This window comes from Pristis pectinata, chromosome 18 (genome assembly GCF_009764475.1).
Source record: "Pristis pectinata isolate sPriPec2 chromosome 18, sPriPec2.1.pri, whole genome shotgun sequence".
Lineage (NCBI taxonomy): Eukaryota > Metazoa > Chordata > Chondrichthyes > Rhinopristiformes > Pristidae > Pristis > Pristis pectinata.
This window is the reverse complement of record NC_067422.1, coordinates 32759398-32785650: the sequence shown is the minus strand read 5'-3', so window position 1 is coordinate 32785650 and position 26253 is coordinate 32759398. Positions and strand designations below refer to the sequence as shown.

At 43.0% G+C, this 26253-nt stretch overlaps 1 protein-coding gene across 1 annotated transcript in view; it reads right to left on the bottom strand.

Moving 5' to 3' along the window:
* Window positions 1–26253, bottom strand: part of gsg1l2b (gsg1-like 2b) — a 125204-nt gene that overhangs the window by 83060 nt on the left and 15891 nt on the right. The window contains exon 3 of the mRNA XM_052033010.1: window positions 20140–20292. Coding sequence (XP_051888970.1) covers window positions 20140–20292 — 153 coding nt within the window. The remainder of the gene's footprint in view (window positions 1–20139; window positions 20293–26253) is intronic.

Below are 26253 nucleotides of genomic sequence, written 5' to 3'. Positions count from 1 at the left end.
TATCAGTTGGTAAGATCAGTGTGGATCTAGCACTGGTTTCAGTACATGGATCTCAGTTAAAATGAATTCAGGAACCAGAATGTCTTGCAGCAAGCAAAGAACTAGTGAAGCCACCAGGAATTGTGTGGAGAATGATGAGACTCATGTCTTCACAATTAGGAACTACCAAAACAAAGATGAAACATTACACTATCAGTAAACAAGATACCATGTGCAATCTCATTCCTCAACTGATTTGCAAGGTTTAAATGTCATCATACTGTGCAGTGGAACTGCTGCTCTGGCAAAATGTATTTTAGCTACCAACCAAAAATAAAACATTTCGTATTACTTAGCATAGCTTTTTAGAAGCTGCTTTTGAAGGAATCAAAAAAGAGCAGAGTTGAGTAAAGGTGGGATTTGCTTAAAAGTGAACAAGACAAAAATAATATAGCTCTAACTTAGCTAAAATCAGAGCACATAATTGGATTTCTTATCATTTTGGATACTTGAGAAACGGGTGACCTATCAACAGGACTGGTTGGAGCCCCCAGGGGAGAAATAGACTGGACTTTATAAATGCTGACTGTTGCAGAGCTAAGAGTCAGAGCTGGAAGAACAAGTTGCTGGAAGTTAGGATAGATGACATGGTCAAATGCTGCACATGCCAACAGCAGGCAGGTAGAAGAAAAGCAGACAGAAGAATCCAAACATGGAAAAGTTCTTTGGAGAACCACTTTGTTTATTTCAAAAGTAAATTTTATTCATAAAAATATACACAGTAAACACACAAAAAACAGTGCATGGCTTTCTTTACATCCATAGTGTCATCCATTCTACACATTCATAGTGTTAACAGGTTGTGGTAAGATGAAAAACAATCATTGATTTCCCTGTTGCAACAGCTACCAATGGCTGGATGTAACTAAAGAGTTAAAAGAAGCATCTTTCTCTGTTAAGACTATTTGTTTTTCGCAGGAGTTACTGAAATTGTGTGAAACAGCAAGACATCAGTGTGGAAGGTAGCCCAAGCATTAATCGGGTGCAGTTAAACAGGCAGCTTAGCAGAACAATCAGGGTATACTTCAGCCAAGCGAGACAATGGGGAGTGTTAATTTGCCCCATCCATCAAGATCCCAGGGCTTTGTTTTGAGTTCATAACAAACTTTTCTTGGCTACACACTCATGGAGCCACCCACCCTCTAGAAGATCAGAATTTTTATTTGTTCATTAACAGTGGAATTTTTCTGTACTAATGACTGATGAGACTCACGAAAACAACGGGAAAGTTTAGCAAAGGTGTGGAGTCCTTTGTTACACTCAGACCGAACGGGGTATAAAGCCCTCCTTGACCATAAAGATGCGCCCCACAAGAGAGTCCTTCGGATCTTCTCCACGGGTTGGTTCGTGGCCAATGCCTGGCGACTGTCGAGTCCCTTCACGTCTTGCTGAAGTACCCCAGGGCTCCCCTTCGGCGATAGACTGAGTGGCAGAGAATGCAACGTTGCTAAGTACTGGATGCCGATAAGTATCACTGAGAACTGCATGCAAACATGAGCTCGATTTTACCAGGGAGCTGTTCAGTGACAGAGTCTCGGTTTTTGATCTTGTTTCCTTTAATTTGCGTTCGATTAGATTTGCGGTTAGAGCTGTAGTTTCATTTGTGTTTAGTTGTTTTTAGTTGTGTTAAATAAAGTTACTCAAACTTTTCGTGAAATTCTGGTGTCTTTCATCACTGATTCTGTCCTTCGAAAGGAACCCAGAAGAACCTGAGTCCTGTTTTAATATACTGGTCTACACATTTGTAGTGTTAGCACATTCTATGTACAAGGCACTATTGCCACCCATGTGGCCTCTTTGAGAGACTTTTACTGAGGACTCAGCCCCTCAATGTCTGGTTGCAGCGGAAACTCTGACTGCAGTCCTTCCCCACAAAGCCATTGCGTTAGCTGCACCAAACTTCAGTGCACATGTACTCCTGCAGCCTGGAATGTGCCAGTCAACAGCATTCCTTTACAGATACCTCATTGTACCAGAAGACCAACAAGTTTTGGACAGACCAAACTGCGTCTTTCACCAAGATGATGATCTTCCAGCAGCACTTGATGTTGGTCTTGGTGTTTGTCCCTGGGAACAACCTGTAGATTAGAGCCCTGTTATGCAGCTGCTCGGGATGAATCCCAACAAGGACCCTTGCATCTTTTTGCAGACCTTTGCAAATTCACTGTCCACAAAGAGGGTGGCAATCCTCTCATCCTCATTGCAGCTGTATGGAGGGCAGTGTGTGTTGTGGGTGAGATGCCGATTATGCACAAAGGATCCACATGCAAGGTTGAACAAAATAAAGAGGAATCTACTGTCCGCATAGACAAAGGATCCCATTCCTTCTTTTTGAAGATGCACATGTTGGAAAGGTTGAGTGAGAAGCTATCACTTCCTTTCCAATAAGAACTTGTGCCCTGAAGTCAAATAATATTCCTCAGAGAGTACAATAACTCAGTGCCTTACTTGATGCTTGACCTTTTGTATTCAGAAGCGGGAGGAATCCTGCACTGAAATGTTAATCTGCTTCACTAGAATATGAAGGCACTGACCTCTCTGCTATTTAGATAATTACAGCTGCTCACACATCCTGGTCAGATTCTGTTACATCCAGCAAAATACCATGCACAATTTCAATATCCTCCAAGTTTTTTTTAATTGAAAACCTTCCCTTACTTTTGAGTACAACTGTTCAACCCGCAAAACTTAGGTAACTGATCATCTACTGTTTTACACAGCGGCAGTCCCATGGAAATGAACTGATGGACATTCATCACCATTTGTGATATCAAATTCTGACCAGACACTCGATCACTAATGGGAACACCAAACAATCAGTGGTAGTCAAGAAGGAGAGGCAGCTTTTAAACTCAGTAACTTGCCACCAACACCAATAATCTGTATTTACATAGTGCCTTTAACATAATAAAATGTCTCAGTGTGTCTCATAGGAAAAAAATTGTAGAAAAATAGAATCACAGAATGACTGGGGGATGGTGAGAGACCCTTCAGCCCATTGAGTTAGTACCGACCCTTCGTGAGACCAATGCTGCTGGTCTCAATTCTTTCTTCATTTTTCCTCAGGTTATGATTCTTTTGCCAGTCATTTTCATTCCATGTCCCATCATTCTTGACCCCGCTTCCAATGGGAACTGTTTCTCTCCATCCACCCTATCTACATCCTCTGTTAGGTCTCCTTGCAAACTCCTCTATCCGAGGATAAAAACCCCAGATTCTCCAGTCAATCCACATAACTGAATCCCCCATCCCTGGGGAATCATTTTAATAAATCATTTCTGCTTCCTTTCTAAATCATTCACATCCTTCCAAAAATGTGGAATCTAAAACTGGACTCAATATTATTGGTATTGGAATTGGTTTATTCTTGTCACTTGTACCGAGGTACAGTGAAAAACTTGTCTTGCATACTGTTTGTACAGATCAATTCATCACACAGTGCATTGAGGGAGTACAGGGTAAACACAACAACTGAATACAGAGTAAAGTGTCACAGCTACAGGGAAGTGCAGTGCAGGTAGACAATAAGGTGCAAAGTCATAACAAGGTAGATTGTGAGGTCAAGAGTCCATCTCATCGTAGAAGGGAACCGTTCAATAGTCTTACCACAGTGGGATAGGAAGCTATCCTTGAGCCTGGTGGTATGTGCCCTCAGGGTCCTATATCTTCTGCCCGATGGGAGAGGGGAGAAGAGAGATTGACCCGGGTGGGTGGGGTCTTTGATAAAATTGTAAGAGAATTAATGTTTTATAAAGGGTCATTATGATGGCTCTGCTCTTGTTCAGAAATGATCATATTGAATGACGGAGCAGGTTTGAAGGGTGAAATGACCCACTCTTGCTCCTTGTTTTTTAAAGGACCATCTTAGAAGGGATTAAAGAGACATAGAAGTTTTGAAGAAGAATACCAAAGTGTAAGGCAGGTAAAGGCATGACTGTCAAAGGTGGATGATTAAAATCGAGGCTGCTCAGGAGTTAGAAATGGAAGGAAGTAGGAATCTAGGGCTAGTGAGGGTTAAAAGTGAAGTCATGGAGGTTTGAAAACATGGGTGGGAATTTTAAGATTGCCAGAGTGGGAATGGATAAACAAGGGAAATGGAACATCAAGGGTGTACTTGTCTTGTGCATGAAGCAGGCATTGATGGGAACAGCAGCTGAAGATAGAACAAGCAGTTTGGTCCTGCAGCTCACGTTCCCATTGAAACTCTACACCTATTGTGCAACCATATAAAATTTGGATATCTCTTTATTAGTCACACGTACATCAAAACAGACAGTGAAATGCATCTTTTGCGTCGAGTGTTCTGGGGTCAGCCTGCAAGTGTCGCCACGCTTCTGGTGCCAACACAGCATGTCCACAACTTCCTAACCCGTACGTCTTTGGAATGTGGGAGGAAACCGGAGCACCCGGAGGAAACTCATGCAGACACGGGGAGAATGTACAAGCTCCTTACAGACAGTGGCTGGAATTGAACCTGGGTCTCTGGTGCTGTAGTAGCGTTATGCTAACCACTACACTACCGTGCCTGAGTTACACCAGTAAGAATTCGGTTCCCACTTCATTGGATATCAGTCTTACGTTAATTGTTACTTACTGGTCTTCCTGAAGAAATAATGGCCCTGGGGATATTTCAGTTTTTAAAAGCCACTACGCTTTTGTTTAACAGGGAGGCCGTCCCAAGCATGTCTCACTCTTTGGGTGAGGTAGCAGACGAGAGGGGGGGCATTGTTTAATTCTTTCTTGTTTGATGTTTCTTATTCCTGTTCTCCAGTTCTATGATCACAATTTGAATTAAATAACCCATTTTTCAGCTCAATAAGAGCTGTAACATGTCTTGGTTTAAGTTGCTTCACTCCAACGACAAACAGCTTCGTTCTTTCCCGTTATGGGACCAAGTTAGTATCAATTTTAACTGAACCTAACCTTGTCAGGAAACTGATGGGATCAGGGGCAGTACTAATACTGAAAATGCTGAAAACACTCAACAGGTCAGGCAGCATCTATGGAAAGAGAAACAATTAATACTTTGGGTCTGGGATTCTAGAAATGACATTAGAGAGAGTGATATTTTTACACTCTATCCAGTTATATTTTCCATTGAAGACATTGAAGGGAAACATTGAATTGGATGTCAAACTGATGCTTCTCCACATCCCATAGAATTCTCATGCAACTCTGTATGGTTAAAATTGCTCCCAATGCCCTTTTGGAATAAGATGCCAAAACTATGCAATATTCCAGTTTACATGCAAAATTGATCTGGACATTTATTGGCTCATGTACACACAACCTCATTGTGCACACGACTCGTTCTCTACACAGCTGATCTCAGTGGAACAGTCTAACAGGGGTTTGAAAAAGTTCAACAGACATTTAAGCAGCTACATTTTGCCTGCAGTTAAGTAATCAATTCTTGCTCACATTGTTTGAAGGAATAAGAGGCCTGTCACTTTTAGCACTGAACAGAAGTCATCAAAGAAAAAAATGGCCCCACAAAGCTGTGAGAGTGAATGCTGTCAAAAGTATTCAATGGATCTGTCTTCAGTGCAGGAAGATGACAGATTTGAAAACTGCCAGAATAACTATCCCAATTGCCTCCTATATGTGTGCCAGCTTTATAAGCTTACTAAGCAAAGCCTGCACAGAACTTTACCATAATGTGTACTATGCAGGCTATAGTATAGCATGTAAGGTATGTTACAAATCATGCTTGACACTGTGAGGTGATTCATCCAGTAAACTCTTATAACAAATCCTAGCCAATGATACCTTGATCATTTAGTCAGGATCATAATCAATTGCTTGATCACTATTACTCTGCCATTATGTGCTCTTTAACTGGCACCATTCCAACACAGCTTACAAGATGAGGTGGCACAACTTGTCCAGATCAACTCTGCTGGAGGAACTCAACGAGTCAGGCAGCATCTGTAGAGGGAAATGGACAGTCAACATTTCAGCTTGAGGCCCTTCAGCTGGACTGAAAGATATGAAGAGTCTCAACCTGAAATCCAATATCCAAACATAACTCTAAGCAATCCACACATTTGTGATCTTGAACTTACTGAATAATCATGAACTTACTGTGAGTTCCATGAAGTCTGCGATTTTCTTTTCTGATTTTCTGTGAATCTGACTTCCAAAAGAGGAGTCCAGACAGGGACAGTGACATCCAATGGTATGGAAAGCATACTTGGCAGTAAGACCAAGATTTTGGCCTGGTTGTCTGTGAATAACATGGTCACTCATACAGATGCAGCCCTTGTGAGATCAACTTTGTCATTACTGAAAAGGGTAATGTCAGCATTCCTGTGAAATCCCAGGAGTCTGGTGATGGGAGCCCACCTAAGAATTCCTTCATCAAACAAAATACTTGTTATGCGTGGCTGGTCTCCGTTATACCCCAATCCACTCCCAGCCCAGTTAGGATTTCACCATCCCCAACGGTCTCCTGCCAACACCCTTCCGACTCTCCTCCCTGCTAATCTCCAACCTGGTGCTCTTCTGACTGAAGTAACTAGATGGGACCACTGCATCAATGACACTGTAGGACCCTCAAGGTCCAGCCACCCCGACTAACATTCCACTGGGATCTTCTGGTTTTTCTTCCTTGCCAGCACTGCCTGAATACCTCGCCAGCCTCCATGACTTGAGGACACAGGACTTACCCACTTTCCTTTGAGCTTTCCACAATGGTAGAATAGACCAGTCCTTGAATGCCTAAGCCCCACTGCATAGGTGAACGCCATGGACCTGTTGTGCTGCTGAATTTAACAACACCAGGCCCTGGAACAACATGTTTGCTGGCTAGCAAAACATCTCAAGTTTACAGGAACTGCACAATATAGACAAAGGACTGACCCTCACAGGGTCAGGCATAAACTGCAACTTATTTTTTGGTCTATATGTGTTGTGCTTGCATGGTTAGACCAGAAATATAGTGTTTCTGCATTTTTAGAGACCACACTCAAACTCACTGGGAATCAGGTCGGAGGCCTCTTTAAGATTTAGATCCAGTGTTTGACAAATCTACCAGAGTTTTTAGTTTGTACCTGGCAGAACAGGTAAAGAAGCACCTGTGGATGTAGTCAACTTGGACTTTCAGAAATACTTTGATACAAAGATTAATGTATAAAATTAACATGCGTGGTATTGGGGGCAATGTATTGACGTGTATCGACACCTGATTGATGGACAGGATAGATAGAGTGGGAATAAATGATCTTTATCCAGGTGGAAGGCAGTAATCGTGGGTACCACAGGGATCAGTGCTTGGCCCTCAGCTCTTCACAATGTAGATCAATGATCTGGATGAGGGAACACAATGTACTATTTTAAAGGTTTGCCAGTAACACTAAACTAGGTGGGACTGTGAGTTGCGAGGAGGATACAAAGGGGTTCAAGGTGATTGAGCAAAGGGCAAAAAACATGGCAAATACAGTAAAATGTGGATAAGTGTGACAATATCCACATTGAAGGAAAAACAGAAAGGAGGCATATTATTTAAATCATGTTACCTATTCTACACTGGAGAAACCAAACACCTGCACACGGTCTGCAGGGGTGGTCCTTAGCTTCCTGCTGAGCACCCTTCAGGGCACCAGGTATGTTATATAATCTCTCACAGTGTTTCCCGTTATCACCCCGATGTTCCTTTCTCACCTCAGTTCTATACAGTGCCACACTGCAGCTCACATTGCTCATCACCTGATCTGTCTTAACCAATCTCTGTGTAGGGTTTTGTCTCATCCTTCACTACCCCCCCCCAGCTACACTCTCCACACTGACATCCCTCCACTCTTCCCCAGATCTGAGGAAGGGGCTCTCATCCAAAATGTTAACTGATTCTCTTTCCACAGATGCTGCTTGACTGGCTGAGTTCTTCCTGTATTTCTGCTTTTGCTTCAGATTCCAGCATCTGCAGTTTTATTTGTTTTTCATGTAGTAGCTTCAGTTTGGTGTATCCCCTTGTTACAGTTGTTTTTGCTTTGTTAATGTGCAGTTTGATTTCCTATGTTATGGTGATACCTTAATCTACAAATGATGGGCATGTGACAGGACATCTCCAATTGACCTCCACTAATGTGAGGGAGGTCATTCTTTCCAAGGGAGGTCGTTCATTCAAACACTCCTTTTCCCCACTCTGATGTTCTCGCTTGCAGTGCTCCTTGGTTGCCTGCTTTCTGTGCCCAATCCTTTCTCAGTGGTTTCAGTTTTCCTCAGAATAATCACAATTCCTTCATCATTGTTGGGTTAAGATCCTTGAACTTCTTATCTGACAGGACTGTGAAAGTAGATTGATGACATACTGCTTCAGCAGTGTATGATGAATATTTTATTATGGGATGTGGACATCACTGGCAAGGTCAACATTTATTACCTGCCCCTAATTGCCCTTCAGAAGGCAGTGATGAAGTGTCTCCTTGAACTATTGTAGACCGTGAGATGAAGATACACCCACCCACAGCGAGTGCAGTTACTTGCAAGCAACCAAAGAGCTTGCTTGGCCCTTTCAGAGGAGAGTTTCGAGTCAGCCGCTCTGCTGGGGACTTAAACCATATAATAGGCCATACCTAAGATGACATACTTGCTGCCCCAAAGGGAACAGGTGAAGTACATGTTTTGTTTTACAAGAGAAAAACAATGGTGTGGTCATCATTACTGAAGTTAACCTATCATTATGAATTTATTCAATTAAATAATCAAACAAATTCCCCATCTGCCTGGATAGAAATTTGAATTCCAATCTTCAGATCATTAGTCTGTTATTACTACCCAACCTTAGACCATTGATCCATCACCCCCTTCTCAAAGGCAACTAGAAATGAGCAATGTACACTGGTCCTCCCAGTGACACCAGGTCTTCAAATTAAGTTAAAAATTTAAAAAGGGCATTAAAATTAACAGTCACATATAACAAGAGATATTCTGCCTTATTTTCTAAATGAATAAACACATAAGGGGAAGGAATGGAAATGGAAGATAAGGTTCTAGAATATTTTATCGCTTCAAAGGGTTAATTATATGCTTAATATTATTAATATGTTCCCTATTTATCCAGAGCAGGAAACAAATAAATCTTTAATATATAGTTTCTTTGTTGTATATTCATTTAGTTCTCAAGAGATGCCCTACTCTTAATTTTTCAAAAGCTGTTCATTAATAACACTAAAGGAAGAACACAAGAATATAAATACGATATAAGAATATCCTGATGTAATCTGGTCCTGATGCTGTGCCTGAAATGATTTATGCTTTTTTGATCATTAACTTGTTTCTGATATATATGCAGATCCATCCAAATAAGCAAGATGAAGGTCAAGTGCATCGGGATAGTGATCAGAATTCCAGTTTGGATTACTTCCATTGTTAAATAACTAGCTTGCTGCTTCTGAATTTAGAACAATAAAGGACATGTCATCATCAAACACTCAACGTTTTGTCAACGTAATAGTCTCACACAAGGGATCTGGATCTCAATTAGTTCAAAATGTGCAACTTGTTAATGTAACAAACTATTAGCACCAAGGATTAGTCAGAGCCCTGGGGGAAAATGACACAGAGATTGAGAGGAACCTCAATTGCCATGTTCAGCTCAGATGGAGGAGTCATTCTTTGATCGAATGGTACCATTCTCACACTGGCCAACAAGATATAGGGCGTGATTCCCACTCCAAATTCTGGGTTTGAGTCTTACATTGACACTCAGTGATATACATGCATCAATGGAGGTGCCTCCTTCACCTGATGGGTTATGTGGGAGCTGTTCACCATCCCCCATTCCCTCACCCTTTAGGCTGGTATAAAAATGGCAATGACCAAGGTCCTGCATGTCATGGCTGTCAGATCACTAATCTGCCTGCAGATCCTTCCACTACTTCATGCCATTGACCAAGGGAATACGACAAAGATGTAAAAATGAAACTGAGCTCAGATTTAAGGAGTTACAACATTTGCCAGGAATCAGTGCAAATGAAGTAAGAGCTTTTGCAGCGAGCACTGACGAGATGGCAAGGAGTCAGCCATCAAGCCGTGGAGGATGAGAGCAGACCACACAGACTCTGGAGTGGGAGTAACAATGAAAATGGAGACACTGATTGCTCAAGCATGAAGTGCTGGGAAAGAAAGAAAGACATGCATTAATGTAGTATCTCATTTCTAGAGCATTTTTCACTGCAGGACATTCTAAAGTGCTCTACAGCCAATTTTGTGCTTCATGAAGTATGGATACTTGTACAGGAACTGGCTGCCATGTTTGCAACAGCAAAGTTCCACAAAAAGCAAGATGATTACGACTAGATCATTTGGTTTTTGTTAGCTGGGAGACCACCCTCCTGCCTTGGATACATTAACGTGGAATCTTTTCTGTCTACCTGTCAGGTCAGGTGCACCTCGCTTTAATATCTCATGCAGCACTGAATCTGTAAGCTTTTGAAGTGAAACCCTGGATCACTTGCTCACAACTCTGCAATGGGGCTTGAACCCACAACCAACCAACAGCAAGACAAGAATGCCCCCAATTGGCAGAGAAAATAACTGGTGATTTCAAGGTGGAAGGTGATTTTGAACAAGTGGTTGTGATCTGAAATCGTTGTATGATGCTAGCAATAAGCACCCATTTATAGAACATTTGATATCTGAGAAATGCAATAATCTTGTTAAATATTTCATTCCATCACACAGAAAATTAAGCAGACGGAACTGTGACTTTTAATAGACCTCTATCTAAAGTCTTTTTAGCATTGGGACTGAAATAAGAATAGGCATGAACAGCCAAATGGAGTCCTCAGTGGCATGATGTTGGTGAGCAGTCATTGGTCAGACCTGGATAATGGAGGTTGTCTTGTCAGACTGAGACCATACAGTTTTCACTCAATGATGATTTAAGCAAAAAAAAAAATCCTTCTGCTGGAAACATTACCCATGATTAATTACCTCACATAAGAAATCAAAGGCTTGTTTAGGCTCTGCCAGAGATTCACAGATTCGCTCAATGTCTAGTTCATTTTGTAGCAGGGCTCCTTGAATAGACACCAAAAGGGAAACCCCAGCTCCGTCTGATTACCACAAGCACAATGAGCCCAGCTGGGCCACCTGCAGCACTGCTAAATTGAAAAAGATAAGGCAATTCAAGTTCTTTTTTAATATAGAGACAGAAAGTGCTGGAAACACTCAACGTTAGGTAGCATCCGCAGAAAGAGTTAACGTTTCAGATCGAGCACCCTTCTGCCCATCTCTTTTGTTGTGCTGATGCAGGATCTTCCACCTGACATGTTAACCCTGTTTCTCTCTCCATAGAAACTGACCTGCAGAACGTTCCCAGCATTTACTGCTTTTATTTCAGATTTCCAGCATCTGCAGCTTTTTACTTTCATCCAGAAAGTTTTTTTTCTGCTTAAAATCGTTCTAATTTTATTGATGTGGATGAAAATCTATTGACTCATATGTATCATTCAGCGCCAAATGATTGATTGATAATTGTAGATGCAAACTCAGGCTGTTGGCCTCTCTCCTCATTATGGTGTCAACTGCAATTTGCTTTCAGAGAGTGATGGTTTGACCATGGATGCTCTAGTGTCTGAGGAAGTCGTGGCAAGAGTAAATCTGATTGGCGTTTGGGCTGGACCTGAAGAATTTGGCTGGAGTAGGGGCACATGATTTCCAGGTGATATCAAGTTATTTAACGCTGTATTAAAATATAGCTTGTTTGGAAGGTGCTTAGAATGAGTGAAAGGGTATTTTAACTGTAAACATGTTTCAAACAGTGCCTAGGGAACTGTAGAGTGAGAACTAAAGAATAGTTTGTACTTAGAATATTGAGAAGCTCAGGCAAAAATCTACTGTTGCCGATGCATAGATTTTTTAACAAACTAACAAACTGAAAGTTAGTGCACTTGTGAGGTAGTGTCCACATGCTTGTCGGGATGAATGAGGGTGCAGAAAGTATTTGCAAGGGACACAGATTTAATGAGGAAGAATAGGAATCTATATTGTTACAGGCACAAGTTTACCACATCACTCATTAGTGCAGAGTACTCTGTAGAGAAAACACAAACTGTAGCTGTGAACTAAACCCAATGTAAGCCACATATTATATTATACTTAAAATGCAGAGCTCTGCAAGCAATAAGACATAACATCATGAAAGTGGTCAAGCGAGTAAAACATACCATATCAAAAGAATACTAATTTAACTCTGATAGAAAAACAATCACCACTAACCTGTGACACCATTATGGAGCCACTGGGAAAATCTAAGCTAAATGTAAACTGATATTTTCTGAAAGGCGCAATTGATGAAAAGCTCACCAGCATCCTTTTGTGGATGGGAGGAGAACTGATTCAATATGCTCAACAACTGGGAAATAAGTGAGTCAGAGAACAGAAGTCCTAACAAGACACTGTATGGAAGAGATAACATTCCTCAACTTTGAATGATCCCAATCGGAGGGACTCACAAAGGGAAAGAAGCGGACAGCATATTCTGTGTTCCAGAAACAGGAGGATCTGTCATCCTGGGTCTAAGAAGTTGTGGGAACTACAACTGATCTCAGTAAATCACAAAGTGAGGGAGATATCACTGAGCAACACACTGATCAAAAAGTGCCCTCCAGTAAGAAGCAGAACAGATCCAATCGAAATTGACTAGGGTTAAATCTGATCTAATCAATGACCCTTTATGCTTCACATTTTCACTGCAGGCCTTCAACTGCCCTCCTATTGGACAAAAAAATCATTGATCAAATGTTCTGCAGAATACACCATGTGATCATCTCATTAACCTGAATAAAATCAGTTAAAGTCATCCACTAATGTAAGTGAAGTGTTTTTGTTATATTTGACCTCAGTCTTCCGGATCACCAGCTCTGTCATTTCCCCAAATACCACAACTGAAGAGTTCATTACTTGGCCATCAAACTACTGACTACTTGCTGTGTTAAAAACAAAACATTCCTTTCAAAATCCTTTCAAGTCCACTCTCATTCAGCTGCCTTGCTGTGCTTAAATGTTTCAGCAATTCATCCTCAGCTGAGTCGTTAAGTTTGCATGTCAAGTATTGGCTGCACACTGTCCTCTGTGTCCTGCATTAATAGGCACTGAAGTCAATGGGATTGAATTCCCCTATCAGAGAACAAGATGCAGCACTACTGTGTATTGCCATTTGACAGAAGCAACCAAAGACCAATTTCTCCCTAATTAGCTGAGGGTAAATTTCCTTTATTTAGTTATTCATATTCCATTCCATAGCATCTGTTGTTGAAATAGTAATGACAACCAGCACTTAATCAAGCACTCCAACAATGACCTGAACAATATTAGCTTGACCCCTGTAGTTACAAGTATCTGGCTACAAAATTCAATTGAACAGCACCTGTTGTGTGGGTGGTACAGCCACTGACATGTTGCCAACAAGGAGCTATACAATATTTTAACATCTTCCTCAGATTTTTAAACATGACCATGTGCCAAGGATCATGTCCACCAAGATGAAATTGATCTGTTGTTTAAATCTGCATGTTTAGGCCAAGTTACTATGTATAAAAAGTCATGACACAAACCATAACATATGTGTCATAGGTAATATTAATTGTTAACAAGCACTGCTGCTTCAAGACTGCACCACTTTAAGGATTCAACTATGTGATTGACTGGTCTCTGGGTTATGACATCATTTCAGTGTGGACATTGCCTGAAGCTCTCTGGCTTTGGGAGTTGGGGGCTGGGGGGCTGGGGGGCTGGGGGGCTGGGGGGCTGGGGGGCTGGGGGGCTGGGGGGCTGGGGGGCTGGGGGCTGGGGGCTGGGGGGTGGGGGGGGGTGGGCTGGAAGTCACACTGTTAATACTTTGTAATGTTATAAGCATTTCTGTTATTTAATAAAGAATGCTCATTGTTAGCTACAACAACTGACAATTGCTTGCACCTTAGAGTGAAAGATAAAGATACTGACACATAGAAAATTGTTAACTAATTTTGAAAAGAAACATGCAAGTTTTAGTTCCCCATTTGTTCAACAAACTGAAAGAAAATCAGAAAATTCTGGAGATACTCAGCAGATCAGGCTGAGCCAGATACTTGTAACTACAGGGGTCAAGCTAATATTGTTCAGGTTATTGTTGGCGTGCTCAATTAAGTGCTGGTTGTCATTACTATTTCAACAACAGATGCTATGCAATGGAAATATGAATAAGAATATAACATAAGAACATAAGAAATAGGAGCAGGAGTAGGCCATCTGGCCCATTGAGCCTGCTCTGCCATTCAATAAGATCATGGCTGCTCTGGCATGGACACAAATCCACCTACCTGCCTTTTCCCCATAACCCTCAATTCCCCTGCTATGCAAAAGTCTATCTGTGTTTTAAATATATTTAATGAGGTAGCCTCTATTGCTTCCCTGGGCAGAGGATTCCACAGATTCACTACTCTCTGGGAAAAGCAGTTCTTCCTCATCTCTGTCCCAAATCTACTCCCCCGAATCTTGGAGCTATGTCCCCTAGTTCTAGTCTCACCTCCCAGTGGAAACAACATTCCTGCTTCTACCTTATCTATCCCTTTCATAATTTTATGTTTCTATAATGTCCCCTCTCATTGTTCTGAATTCCAGTGAGTATAGTCCCAGGCAACTCAATCTCTCCTCATAGGCTAACCCCCTCATCTCCGGAATCAACCTGGTGAACCTCCTCTGCACCGCCTCCAAAGCCAGTATATCTTTCCTCAAGTAAGGAGACCAGAACTGCACACAGTACTCCAGGTGCAGCCTCACCAGTACCCTGTACAGTTGCAGCATAACCACCCTGCTCTTAAATTTAATCCCACTAGCAATGAAGGCCAGAATTCCATTTGCCTTCTTGATATCCTATTAATCTTCCGTAATTCATGCACAAGCACTTCCAAGTCCCCCTGCACAACAGCATGTTGCAATCTTTCACCATTTAAATAATAATATGATCTTCTATTTTTCCTTCCAAAGTGGATGACCTCGCATTTACCAACATTGTACTCAATCTGCCAGACCCTTGCATATAAAATGCTGGAGGAACTCAGCAGGTCAGGCAGCATCTGTGGAGGGAAATAAACAGTCGATGTTTCGGGTAGAGACCCTTCATCAGGACTGGAAAGGAAGAGGGCAGAAGCCGGAATAATCTGCAGAATCTCTTGTGTCTCCACTCACTTAACCTATCTCTATCTCTCTGCAAAATTTGCTTTTCCCCTCAATTTAGTGTCATTATTCCACTCAATAACTAATAAAGGAAAGTTACCCTCAGCTAATTAGAGAGAATTTGGTCTTTGGTTGCTTCTGTCAAATGGCAATACACAGTAGTGCTGCATTTTGTTCTCTGATAGGTGAATTCAATCCCATTGACTTCAGTGCCTATTAATGCAGGACACAGAGGACAGTTAGAGAGAGAAACAGAGTTAGTTTTCGGACAGTTCTGCCGAAGGATCGTCAACTTGAAATGTTAACTTTGCTTCTCTCTCCACAGATGCTGCCTAACCTGCTGAGTATCTCCATCATAACCATAGAACCATAGAACCATACAGCACAAAACAGGCCCTTCAGACCACCACGTTGTGCCGTCCATCAAACTACCTTCACACTACCTAACCCTTTCCTCCTGCATATCCCCCCATCCCACACTCCTCCATATGCCTATCCAACAAGCTCTTGAACCTGTTCAATGTATCTGCCTCCACCACCACCCCAGGCAGTGCATTCCATGCACCAACCACTCTCCGGGTGAAAAACCACCCCCTGACATCTCCCCTGAACCTCCCACCCGTAACGTTAAAGCCATGACCTCTCGTCTTGAGCATTGGTGCCCTGGGAAGGAGGCACTGACTGTCTACTCTATCTATTCCTCTCAATATTTTATATACCTCTATCATGTCTCCTCTCATCCTCCTCCTCTCCAGTGAATAAAGCCCTAGCACCTTAAGCCTCTCCTCATAGTCAATACTCTCCAATCCAGGCAGCATCCTGGTAAATCTCCTCTGCACCCTCTCCAATGCCTCCACATCCTTCCTATAATGAGGCGACCAGAACTGAACACAGTACTCTAAGTGTGGCCTAACTAGAGTTTTGTAAAGCTGCATCATCACCTTGCGGCTCTTAAACTCAATCCCACGATTTATGAAAGCCAACATCCCATTGGCCTTCTTAACTGCTCTTTCCACCTGTGAGGCAACTTTCAATGAACTGTGAATATGAACCCCCAGATCCCTCTGCTCCTCCACACTGCCAAGTACCTTGCCATTTACCCAGTACTCTGCCCTGGAGTTTGTCCTTCCAAAGTGTACCACCTCACACTTCTCCGGATTGAACTCCATCTGCCACTTGTCAGCCCAGCTCTGCATCCTATCAATATCCCTCTGTAAGCTCCGACAGCCCTCCACACTATCCACAACACTGCCGATCTTAGTGTCGTCCGCAAACTTACTAACCCAGCCCTTCACCACCTCATCTAAGTCATCTATAAATATCACAAAAAGTAGAGGTCCCAGAACCGATCCCTGCGGGACACCACTAGTCACTGCCTTCCAATCCGAGGGCACTCCTTCCACCACAACCCACTGCTTTCTACATGCAAGCCAATTCCTAATCCACACAGCCAAGCTTCCTTGGATCCCTTGGCCTCTGACCTTCTGAAGAAGCCTACCATGAGGAACATTATCAAACACCTTACTAAAATCCATGTAAACCACGTCCACTGCACTGCCCTCATCAATCTTCCTGGTCACCTCCTCAAAGAACTCTATCAGGCTTGTGAGGCAAGATCTTCCCTTCACAAAGCCTTGCTGGCTGTTCCTAATCAGTCCATGATTCTCTAGGTGTTCATAAATCCTATCCCTTAGAATCCTTTCTAACAGCTTACCCATCACAGATGTGAGACTCACCGGTCTATAATTCCCTGGCCTATCCCTATTACCTTTTTTGAACAAGGGGACAACATTCGCAACTCTCGAATCCTCTGGTACCATCCCTGTGGAACAATGAGGACTCAAAGATCCTTACCAGTGGTTCAACAATCTCCTCCCTAGCCTCTCGAAGCAGCCTGGGGAAAATCCCGTCAGGCCCCAGAGATTTATCTGTCTTAATATTATTTAACAACTTCAACACATCCTCTCTCTTGATATCTACAACCTCGAGAACATTACCCCTACCAGCACTCCCTTCCGCATCGTCAAGACCCCTCTCCCTGGTGAATACCGAAGAGAAGTACTCATTGAGAACTTCTCCCACTTCCGCCACCTCCAGGCAAATTCTCCCACCTTTGTCCTTAATCGGACCTACCTTCACCCTAGCCATCCTCCTACCCTTCACGTACTTGAAAAAGGCCTTGGGATTTTCCTTAACCCTACTAGCCAACACCTTTTCATGTCCCCTTCTAGCTCTCCTCAGCCCTTTCTTAAGTTCCTTCCTCGCTACCCTATATTCCTCATGAGCCCTGTCTGAACTTTGCTGCTTATACCTCACGTACGCTACCTTCTTCTCCCTAACAAGTCGTTCCACCTCTCTCGTCACCCACGGTTCCTTCACCCTGCCATTCCTTCTCTGCCTCACCGGGACATATTTATCCCTAACATCCTGCATAAGATCCCTGAACATCGACCACATCTCCATGGTACATTTTCCTTCAAAAAGGACATCCCAATTTACACTCCCAAGTTCTCTCCTTATAGCCTCATAGTTCACCCTTCCCCAATTAAAAATCCTCTTGTCCTCTCTGCACCTGTCCCTGTCCATGACAATTTTAAAGGTTATGGAGCAATGGTCACTGTCCCCCAAATGCTCACCCACCAATAGATCCTTCACCTATCCCGGTGCATTTCCTAAAACTAGATCTAACATGGCATTCCCTCTAGTCAGCCTGTCAACATACTGCATCAGGAATCCCTCCTGGACACATTTAACAAATTCCGTCCCATCTAAACCTTTAGCACTAAGCAGGTTCCAGTCTATATTTGGGAAGTTGAAGTCTCCCATTATAACAACCCTGTTATTTTTGCTTCTCTCCAAACACTGCCTGCCAATCTGCTCCTCTATATCTCTACTGCTACCAGGTGGCCTATAGAATACTCCTAGTAGAGTAACTGCTCCTTTCTTGTTCCTTATTTCCACCCATACAGACTCTAGAGATGATCCTTCTACAACATCCATCCTTTCCACAGCTGTAACAGTGTCTCTGACCAGTATCGCCACCCCTCCTCCTCTTCTCCCCCCTTCCCTATCCCTCTTAAAACACTGAAAACCAGGAATATTCAATATCCACTCCTCTCCTGACGTCAGCCACGTCTCAGTAATAGCCACGATATCATAGTCCCCCATATCCAAGCCCTCAGTTCATCGCCCTTATTCCTGACACTTTTGCATTTAAGTAAATGCACTTCAGTCCATCTACCTTACTACTTTTATAGCCTGTATTCTGCTTCTCCTTCCCCAAAGCCTCTCTACCTGTTTGATCTAACTTTTCCCCATCCCCTTCTTCCTCTGACCTACTCCTCCGGTTCCCTTCCCTCTCACAAACTAGTTTAAACCCTCCCGAACCACCCTAGCAAATCTCGCCGCAAGGATATTGGCCCCCTTCTGGTTCGGGTGTAACCCGTCCTCTCTGTACAGGTCCCACCTTCCCGAGAAGAGATCCCAATGATCCAGAAATCTAAAACCCTCCCTCCTGCACCAGCTTCTCAGCCACGCATTTATCTGCCACCTCCTCCTATTCCTGCCTTCACTATCGCGTGGCACTGGCAGCCATCCCGAGACTGCTACCCTTGAGGTCCTGTTCCTCAATTTTCTGCCTAGCTCCCTGAACTCACTCTTCAGGACCTCATCCCCCTTCCTACCTATGTCGTTGGTGCCAACATGGACCACAACTTCTGGCTGCTCTCCCTCCCGCTCAAGAATCCTGTGGACCCGATCAGTGACATCCTGGACCCTGGCACCTGGGAGGCAACATACCATCTGGGATTCATGCTCACTGCCACAGAACCTCCTGTCTGTTTCCCTGACTATCGAGTCCCCTACCACTACCGCATGTCTCTTTCCCACCCTTCCCTTCTGAGCAGCAGTACCATTCCCAGTGCCAGAGACCTGGTTACTGCAGCTAGGCCCCTGCAGGTCATCCCCCTCAACAGCTTCCAAGGCAGAAAACTTCTTGATATCCTATTAATCTTTTGTAATTCATGCACAAGCACTTCCAAGTCCCCCTGCACAACAGCATGTTGCAATCTTTCACCATTTAAATAATAATATGATCTTCTATTTTCCTTCCAAAGTGGATGACCCCGCATTTACCAACGTTGTACTCAATCTGCCAGACCCTTGCCCACTCACTTAATATACAAAATGCTGGAGGAACTCAGCAGGTCAGGCAGCATCTGTGGAGGGAAATAAACAGTCGATGTTTCGGGTAGAGACCCTTCATCAGGACTGGAAAGGAAGAGGGCAGAAGCTGGAATAATCTGCAGAATCATTGTCCATTTGTATTTCAGATTTTCAGCATCTGGAGTTTTTCACATTTTGTTTCACCGATTTGGAATCACTTATTGTACTAAAATGAGCCAACAATCAATAAAATACCTGTAGCCTGAAGTGGTTTATGATTGCAATGTTAGGAATAATTTTATTAACCAGTTTATCATATATTTCCATTGGTAGCTCAAATCTGCATAAGTATCCCCATTCATGCATCAATTCTGAGCATTCCATTATCAGGTTGCAATCAGGTTCTGTTACCAGGTTTCATGGAGAGTCTCTTTAAAAGCACAAGCCTTACACATTATCCCACTGCTCTATATCCTGTTTACCTATTAGGCATTTAAATTTATGTCTTGGTATCCAGACTATGTATATCCTTTCTTTTCAATTTTACAAGTTCCTTTGTAGGGTGAGCTTTGATACACAGTCTCATTGAGTAGTTAACTTGTTGTGAAACCTTCTAAACACTTAAAACATGAGCAACATATTCAGAGTAATAACTTAATAATGCTGCTTTACTTTGTCCAAAACCATGCAAAACTTCAAACTCAGAACACAAATAAAATATATACCAAACCCAGTGTTTCCCAAGGGACAAATACAGAATAATTAAATAACCATTACCTGATAGAACTGTAAAGATAGCAGCAAAGGCGTTCAGCTTTAACCCATCGATCACATTTGTATAGTGGCAGATCTCTATACACATGAGGCTGAGGCCAACAACCAGCAAGAGAATATAAAGGATTTCAGCCACAATGGACAACCAGAGGACGCCTAGAGAAACAGATCAATGAAAGAAATAAATGTAGCTGCAGTGTAAGGAACCATCAGATTAACAACAGCTGCTAACTAGAAGTGGTTTGAGCGACTAAGCAAAGGAACAATCTGTGATTTATGATTGTAAAGCTTTCTTCCAATAGCAAAGTTGTTAAATCCAGGGGAAAGCTACTGGTGAAATTTGATGAGATGTTAATTGTTTCTCTCTCCACAGATGATGTCTGATCTGATGATTATTTCTAGGCGTTTTATTAGATGTGGGTTGACCTTGACTGTGGTGCCCTCCTATAAACCATCACCATGAACTGCCTCAGCTAATGTCCTACATAATGATCATTCTGCTGAGGGGATGGTACCTGTCAAATCATACAGCAACATAACTCATTGTCTTTGAGAAGAGATAGAAGGAAAATCACTGGGGAAAAATAACCTAAGATAACATGAAAGCACAGAAATTCATTCACATAGGAATTACATGTGACTATAACATTGTTGTTAAAAATTCCCTGCAAAAAAACTCGCAAACTTCAATTGCAAGGGATTGGTTCTGGGATCTCTACTTTTTGTGATATTTATTAACGACTTAGATCAGGGGGTGGAAGGCTCGATTAGCAAGTTTGCAGATGACACAGAGATCGGTGGTGTTGTGGATAGTGTGGGAGGGCTGTTGAAGCTTGCAGAGGGATATTGATAGGATGCAGAGCTGGGCTGACAAGTGCCAGATGGAGTTCAATCCAGAGAAGTGTGAGGTGGTACACTTTGGAAGGACAAACTCCAAGGCGGAGTACAAGGTGAATGGCAGGATTCTGGGCAGTGTGGAGGAGCAGAGGGATCTGGGGGTTCATATTCACAGATCACTGAAAGTCACCTCACAGGTACATAGGGTAGTTAAGAAAGCTTATGGGATGTTAGCTTTCATAAGTCGGGGGATCAAGTTTAAGAGCCAAGAAGTGATGATGCAGCTTTACAAAATTCTGGTTAGGCCACACTTAGAGTACTGTGTCCAGTTCTGGTCACCTCATTATAGGAAGGATGTGGAGGCATTGGAAAGGGTGCAGAGGAGATTTACCAGGACGCTGCCTGGATTAGAGAGTATGGATTATGAGGAGAGACTAAGGGAGCTAGGGCTGTTCTCATTGGAGAGAAGGAGGATGAGGGGAGACATGATAGAGGTGTACAAGATATTGAGAGGAATAGATAGAGTGGACAGCCAGCGCCTCTTTCCCAGGGCACCAATGCTCAAAACAAGAGGACAATGTAATGGGTGGGAAGTTCAGGGGAGACGTCAGAGGGAGGTTTTCCACGCAGAGAGTGGTTGGTGCATGGAATGCGCTGCCTGGGGTGGTGGTGGAGGCTGATACATTGGACAAGTTCACGAGATTGTTAGATAAGCATATGGAGGAATTTAAGATAGAGGGATATGTGGGAAGAAGGGGTTAGATAGTCTTAGGTGTGGTTTGAAGGTCAGCACAACATGGTGGGCCGAAGGGCCTGTATTGTGCTGTATTGTTCTATGGTTCAATGGTTCTAAGGTACAACTATAGCATTGTTGGGTGCCCCTGTGTGACTTTGCACCTTGTCAGTTTCAGCACATGCATTATCCACTGCAAGACCTCACAGCTGCCAGTGTGCAGGGCAGGGTCACATTCCAGGAACACAATGGGATCTTCCAGCATTTACGTGCATCCGGACACACTGTTGGTAAGTACTAAATAATCAGCTTGATGCATGCATTGAGTGTTTGCTAAACCCAGGACCAATAATCAGAGATGAAAATTAGGCAATCACAATCTCCACAATGCATGACCCTGAGCTTTACAACTCAGAAAAGACAGCAATCTAAGGATTTTTTTACTTGATCGGGGAAAAGCACTCCCTGGATGATGGAGCAACACACACAAAATACTGGAGGAACTCAGCAGGTCAGGCAGCATCTATGAAGGGAAATAAACAGTCGACGTCTCAGGTCAAGACCTTTCATCATTTCCCTCCATATAGATGCTGCCTGGCCTGCGGAGTTCCTCCAGCATTTTGTGTATGGTGCTCCAGATTCCAGCATCTGCGGATGATGGAACCTGGACCAAACTGAGCAGCAAAAGCACGAGGAACTGAAGCTTTAATTGCAAACAGAGTCTGACTTCAAGCTCATGGTGAAGATGCTTACCACAACCTGGAAATTGCCATCGTATCAGCAACTCATTCATTCCCACTGCCAGAGTGAACTGTGATATCATTTTGAGTCTAATTTACCTCAGTGGGGATGCACTTGCTTTGGGAAACATGACTTCACTGTGAAATAGTTCAAATCATAGATCTGCACATCCACCTTGAACTTTCATTAAAGTTTCAGATTCAGCAAAAGGTCCAGAATCATAGAGATACACAATACAGAAACAGACCCTTTGGCTCATCATGTCATTGCTGACCATTAATCACACTTTTTATTCTTCCCACATCTCCATTAACTCCCGCCAGATTCTACCACTCACCCACACACTAGGGGCAATTTACTGCAGCATTTTAACCTAACAACCTGCACATCTTTAGAAGGAAATCATGGTCCACGAAAAAAACCCATACAGTCACAGGGAGTACGTCCAAACTCCACACAGATAGCACCCGAGGCCAGGATCGAACCCAGGTCTGTGGAGCTGTGAGGCAATAGCTCTATTAGCTGCAGCACTGTACTAATGCTCTCTTTAATAAGAGAGTTCTTACAAGCAGCTAATCCTATTCTTGTTTATCGTTTGTTTATCATACTTAGGATCCATTTATCTGAAGCCAATGCTGTGAGATTATTGGGAAACTTGGTTTTGGACAGTAAGTGAAAATCAAAACAAGTGCAGATGCCGGAAAGCTGACGCAGTAGCAGAAGATGCTGGTAACACTCAAAAAGCCAGGCAGTATCTGTGGGAAGACATACAGAGCTAAAGTTTCACGTAAAAGACTGTTTGTCAGAAATGGGAGGAGAGAGGGTGGAGGCACCCTGGCCTCACAGATATTCCATTGTCCCCTCCCATCCTCTTTCCAGCTTAAAGCCAACATTTTCTATCTTTCCCAGTTCTGACAAAGCGCCATGGAGGTGAAAGGTCAACTCTGCTTCTCCCTCCACAGATGCCGCCTGACCTGCTGTGTGCTTGCAGCCTTTTCTGCTTTTATACTTGGTTTTGGACAGGTCTCCCAGAGCCAGCTGTGTTGAGAAGCTGAACTGACATTAAAGAGTTTCGTGCATTAACACAGGGTGCTGTCCATGTTAATTCAGCTCTCCAACACAGATGGCATCAATCCACCCCCTCAGCACTAGGTCCTCTCTTAGTTTTATCAGCAAATATGTTTGATAGGAAAATAACAATCTGTGCGTGAATTATTTGTTACGACCTGCTATTTCTAGGTCACACTGATAATATTTTAGACTACATAGTGTTTTGCTTTTATTGTTGTCAAGTTCCAGTCACACTTCTTTTTATTTGGTGCCTTGGAGAAAAGTGGTCAGGCTCGATGATAAGCATTCTTAAAAAAAACTATGTCTAACATCGGGTAAAGAACTTGCACACATGCATTCACTCCACAATGTTGACTCCAAATGTGAACAGCTTTAAACTGCACGGTAATATAGCAGTTAGCATGACGCTTTACAGCGCCAGCGACCTGGGTTCAAATCCGGCTGCTGTCTGTAAGGAGTTTGTATGTTCTCCCCGTGTCTGCGTGGGTTTCCTCCGGGTGCTCTGGTTTCCTCCCACATTCCAAAGACGTAGGGGTTAGAAAGTTGTGGGTATGCTATGTTGGCACCGGAAGCTTGGCAACACTTGCGGGCTGCTCCCAGAACACTCTACGCAAAGAGGTGTATTTTACTGTGTGTTTCAATGTACATGTGACTAATAAAGATAGCTTATCTTATCTTGTTCTATTTAGATTCCTACATTTTCACATCAGACAATTGTAAACATGAATATTATTTTGTACAGGCGATCAATGAATTTGCATTTTTTTGTCACGTTCCTTCTGATTGTCGAGTAAAGCAGGGCAGGCCTAGTAAGTACTTAAAAGGGAGACCATCTTGGAATATAAAGTGCAGGAGGCTCATTGCCTGAGGAGTGGAAGATCCAACAAACAGAAGCCTAAAGGAAATCTCAGTTATCCCAATTAAAATTTTTCTCCTCTCTCTTCTCAAACTTTCAGTTGCTGTCTATGTATTGAGAGCAACAGGTCAGCAGTTTCCAAATAATCTGGAAGATGAGCAGTTCAGGTAATTAATCCCATGCGGTAACTGAGACATGGAGACTAACTTTGATTCACGGCATCTACTGAGTTAGCTGATCTCAGTTAGGGCAGTAATAAAGGCAATGCACACTATCGCTAGTTAGTGAGCAGTAAAGCAACCAAGGTCCTTGATCCTGGTTAGATATCCATTGATCTCCTCAAGACACAAATGCCTGCTCACTGGATGAAGGAGGAAAGAGAATTTTCACAACACTCACAGTTGAATAGTTCCCACAATCAGGGGTTAAGGTTGATACTTGACACTTAGGTCAGGAAACAGAGTTTTCACCAGCAATAAGTTAATGCATTCAAGAGGGAGACACAGGAAAGAAAAAATATATTGGCCCTTCCATTTGACAGGTTTGGGGAACGTTGAGGAGAAATTTCATAGAATACAGATGCTGCTCCATATGCAAAGCCTTTACTTTTACAATTCTACCACAGCTGGACTGGTATTATCCATCCGAGAGGTGAAGCTAGCACTGGATCATTCAAGACATCACGATCTACCTTGTTGTGACCTTGCACATTATTGCACTGCACTTCCTCTGTAGCTGTGAGACTTTACTCTGTACTGTTACTGTTTTTACCTGTACTACTGTACTAACTCAATGTAACTGCACTGTGTAATGAATTGACCTGTACGATCGGTATGCAAGTCAAGTTTTTCACTGTACCTCGGTACAAGTAACAATAATAAACCAATACCAATACCGATACCAATACCAAGAAGACAGAAGAGACTGCAAATGTTGGAATCCAGAACAAAGATTAGAACGCTGGAAGAACTCAGTGTGTCAAGTAGCATCTATGGAGGCAAAAGGTGTAAATTGACATTTCAGGCCCAGAACCTGCATCAGGACTGAGAGGGAACAGGAAAGATTGGCAGTATATAGCACTGGGAAAGGGATGGAGGGGTAGGGGCAGAGGCTAGACAGTGATAAGTGGAAGCAGGTGGGGGAGGGGATGGGAGAGATGAAGAAAGGCAGAAGAAATCTGGGTGGACACTTTTGTGTGTGTGTGTGTGTGTGTGTGTGTGTGTGTGTGTGTGTGTGTGTGTGTGTGTGTGTGTGTGTGTGTGTGTGTGTGTGTGTGGGAGGAGAGCCCCGGGGGTGTGGGTTACCTGAAATTGGAAAATACAATGTTCATTGGGTCATCCAATGCAGTCCAGAGAATCCTGGTCAGAGAACGCAGTGTCACACAAAACCACGTTACACAAGCAGGCACCACCCCTCTGAAAGCTAAGGAAAAATAATTTTAAATCATCAAAGAGCCAATGAGACCAGGAATTCTGAGAGAGATGACTTAGCATCAAGTGTAGAAATAGGGAAGTTGCAGAGAAGTCAAGGAGGTGTGAGACTGCCTCCTGTTAAAATGAGGCATGTCGCATCGATATTTAGCTTGAATTGGTTCAGTGTAAAAACTCTGCTCTACCAATTTCTTACTGTTTCACACCCTGCCTCTTGGCAGTGTGTACAGGGAGGTAGGCTGGTCATGGGCCCCTGCCTACATGTTGGCATGTTGTACTGCTGTACCCCTGTGTTAACAGGGTGCCAGGCGTTGTCTTTCAGTTCTTCATCCATGAAGAAGGAACTAGTCTTCACCAGGGAGTGATCATTGACATTGTATACGGAATTGTTCTCCTGGGCTGTAGTTCCATCTATCCAAGAATCTGGAAATAATAGATTTTACAATGCA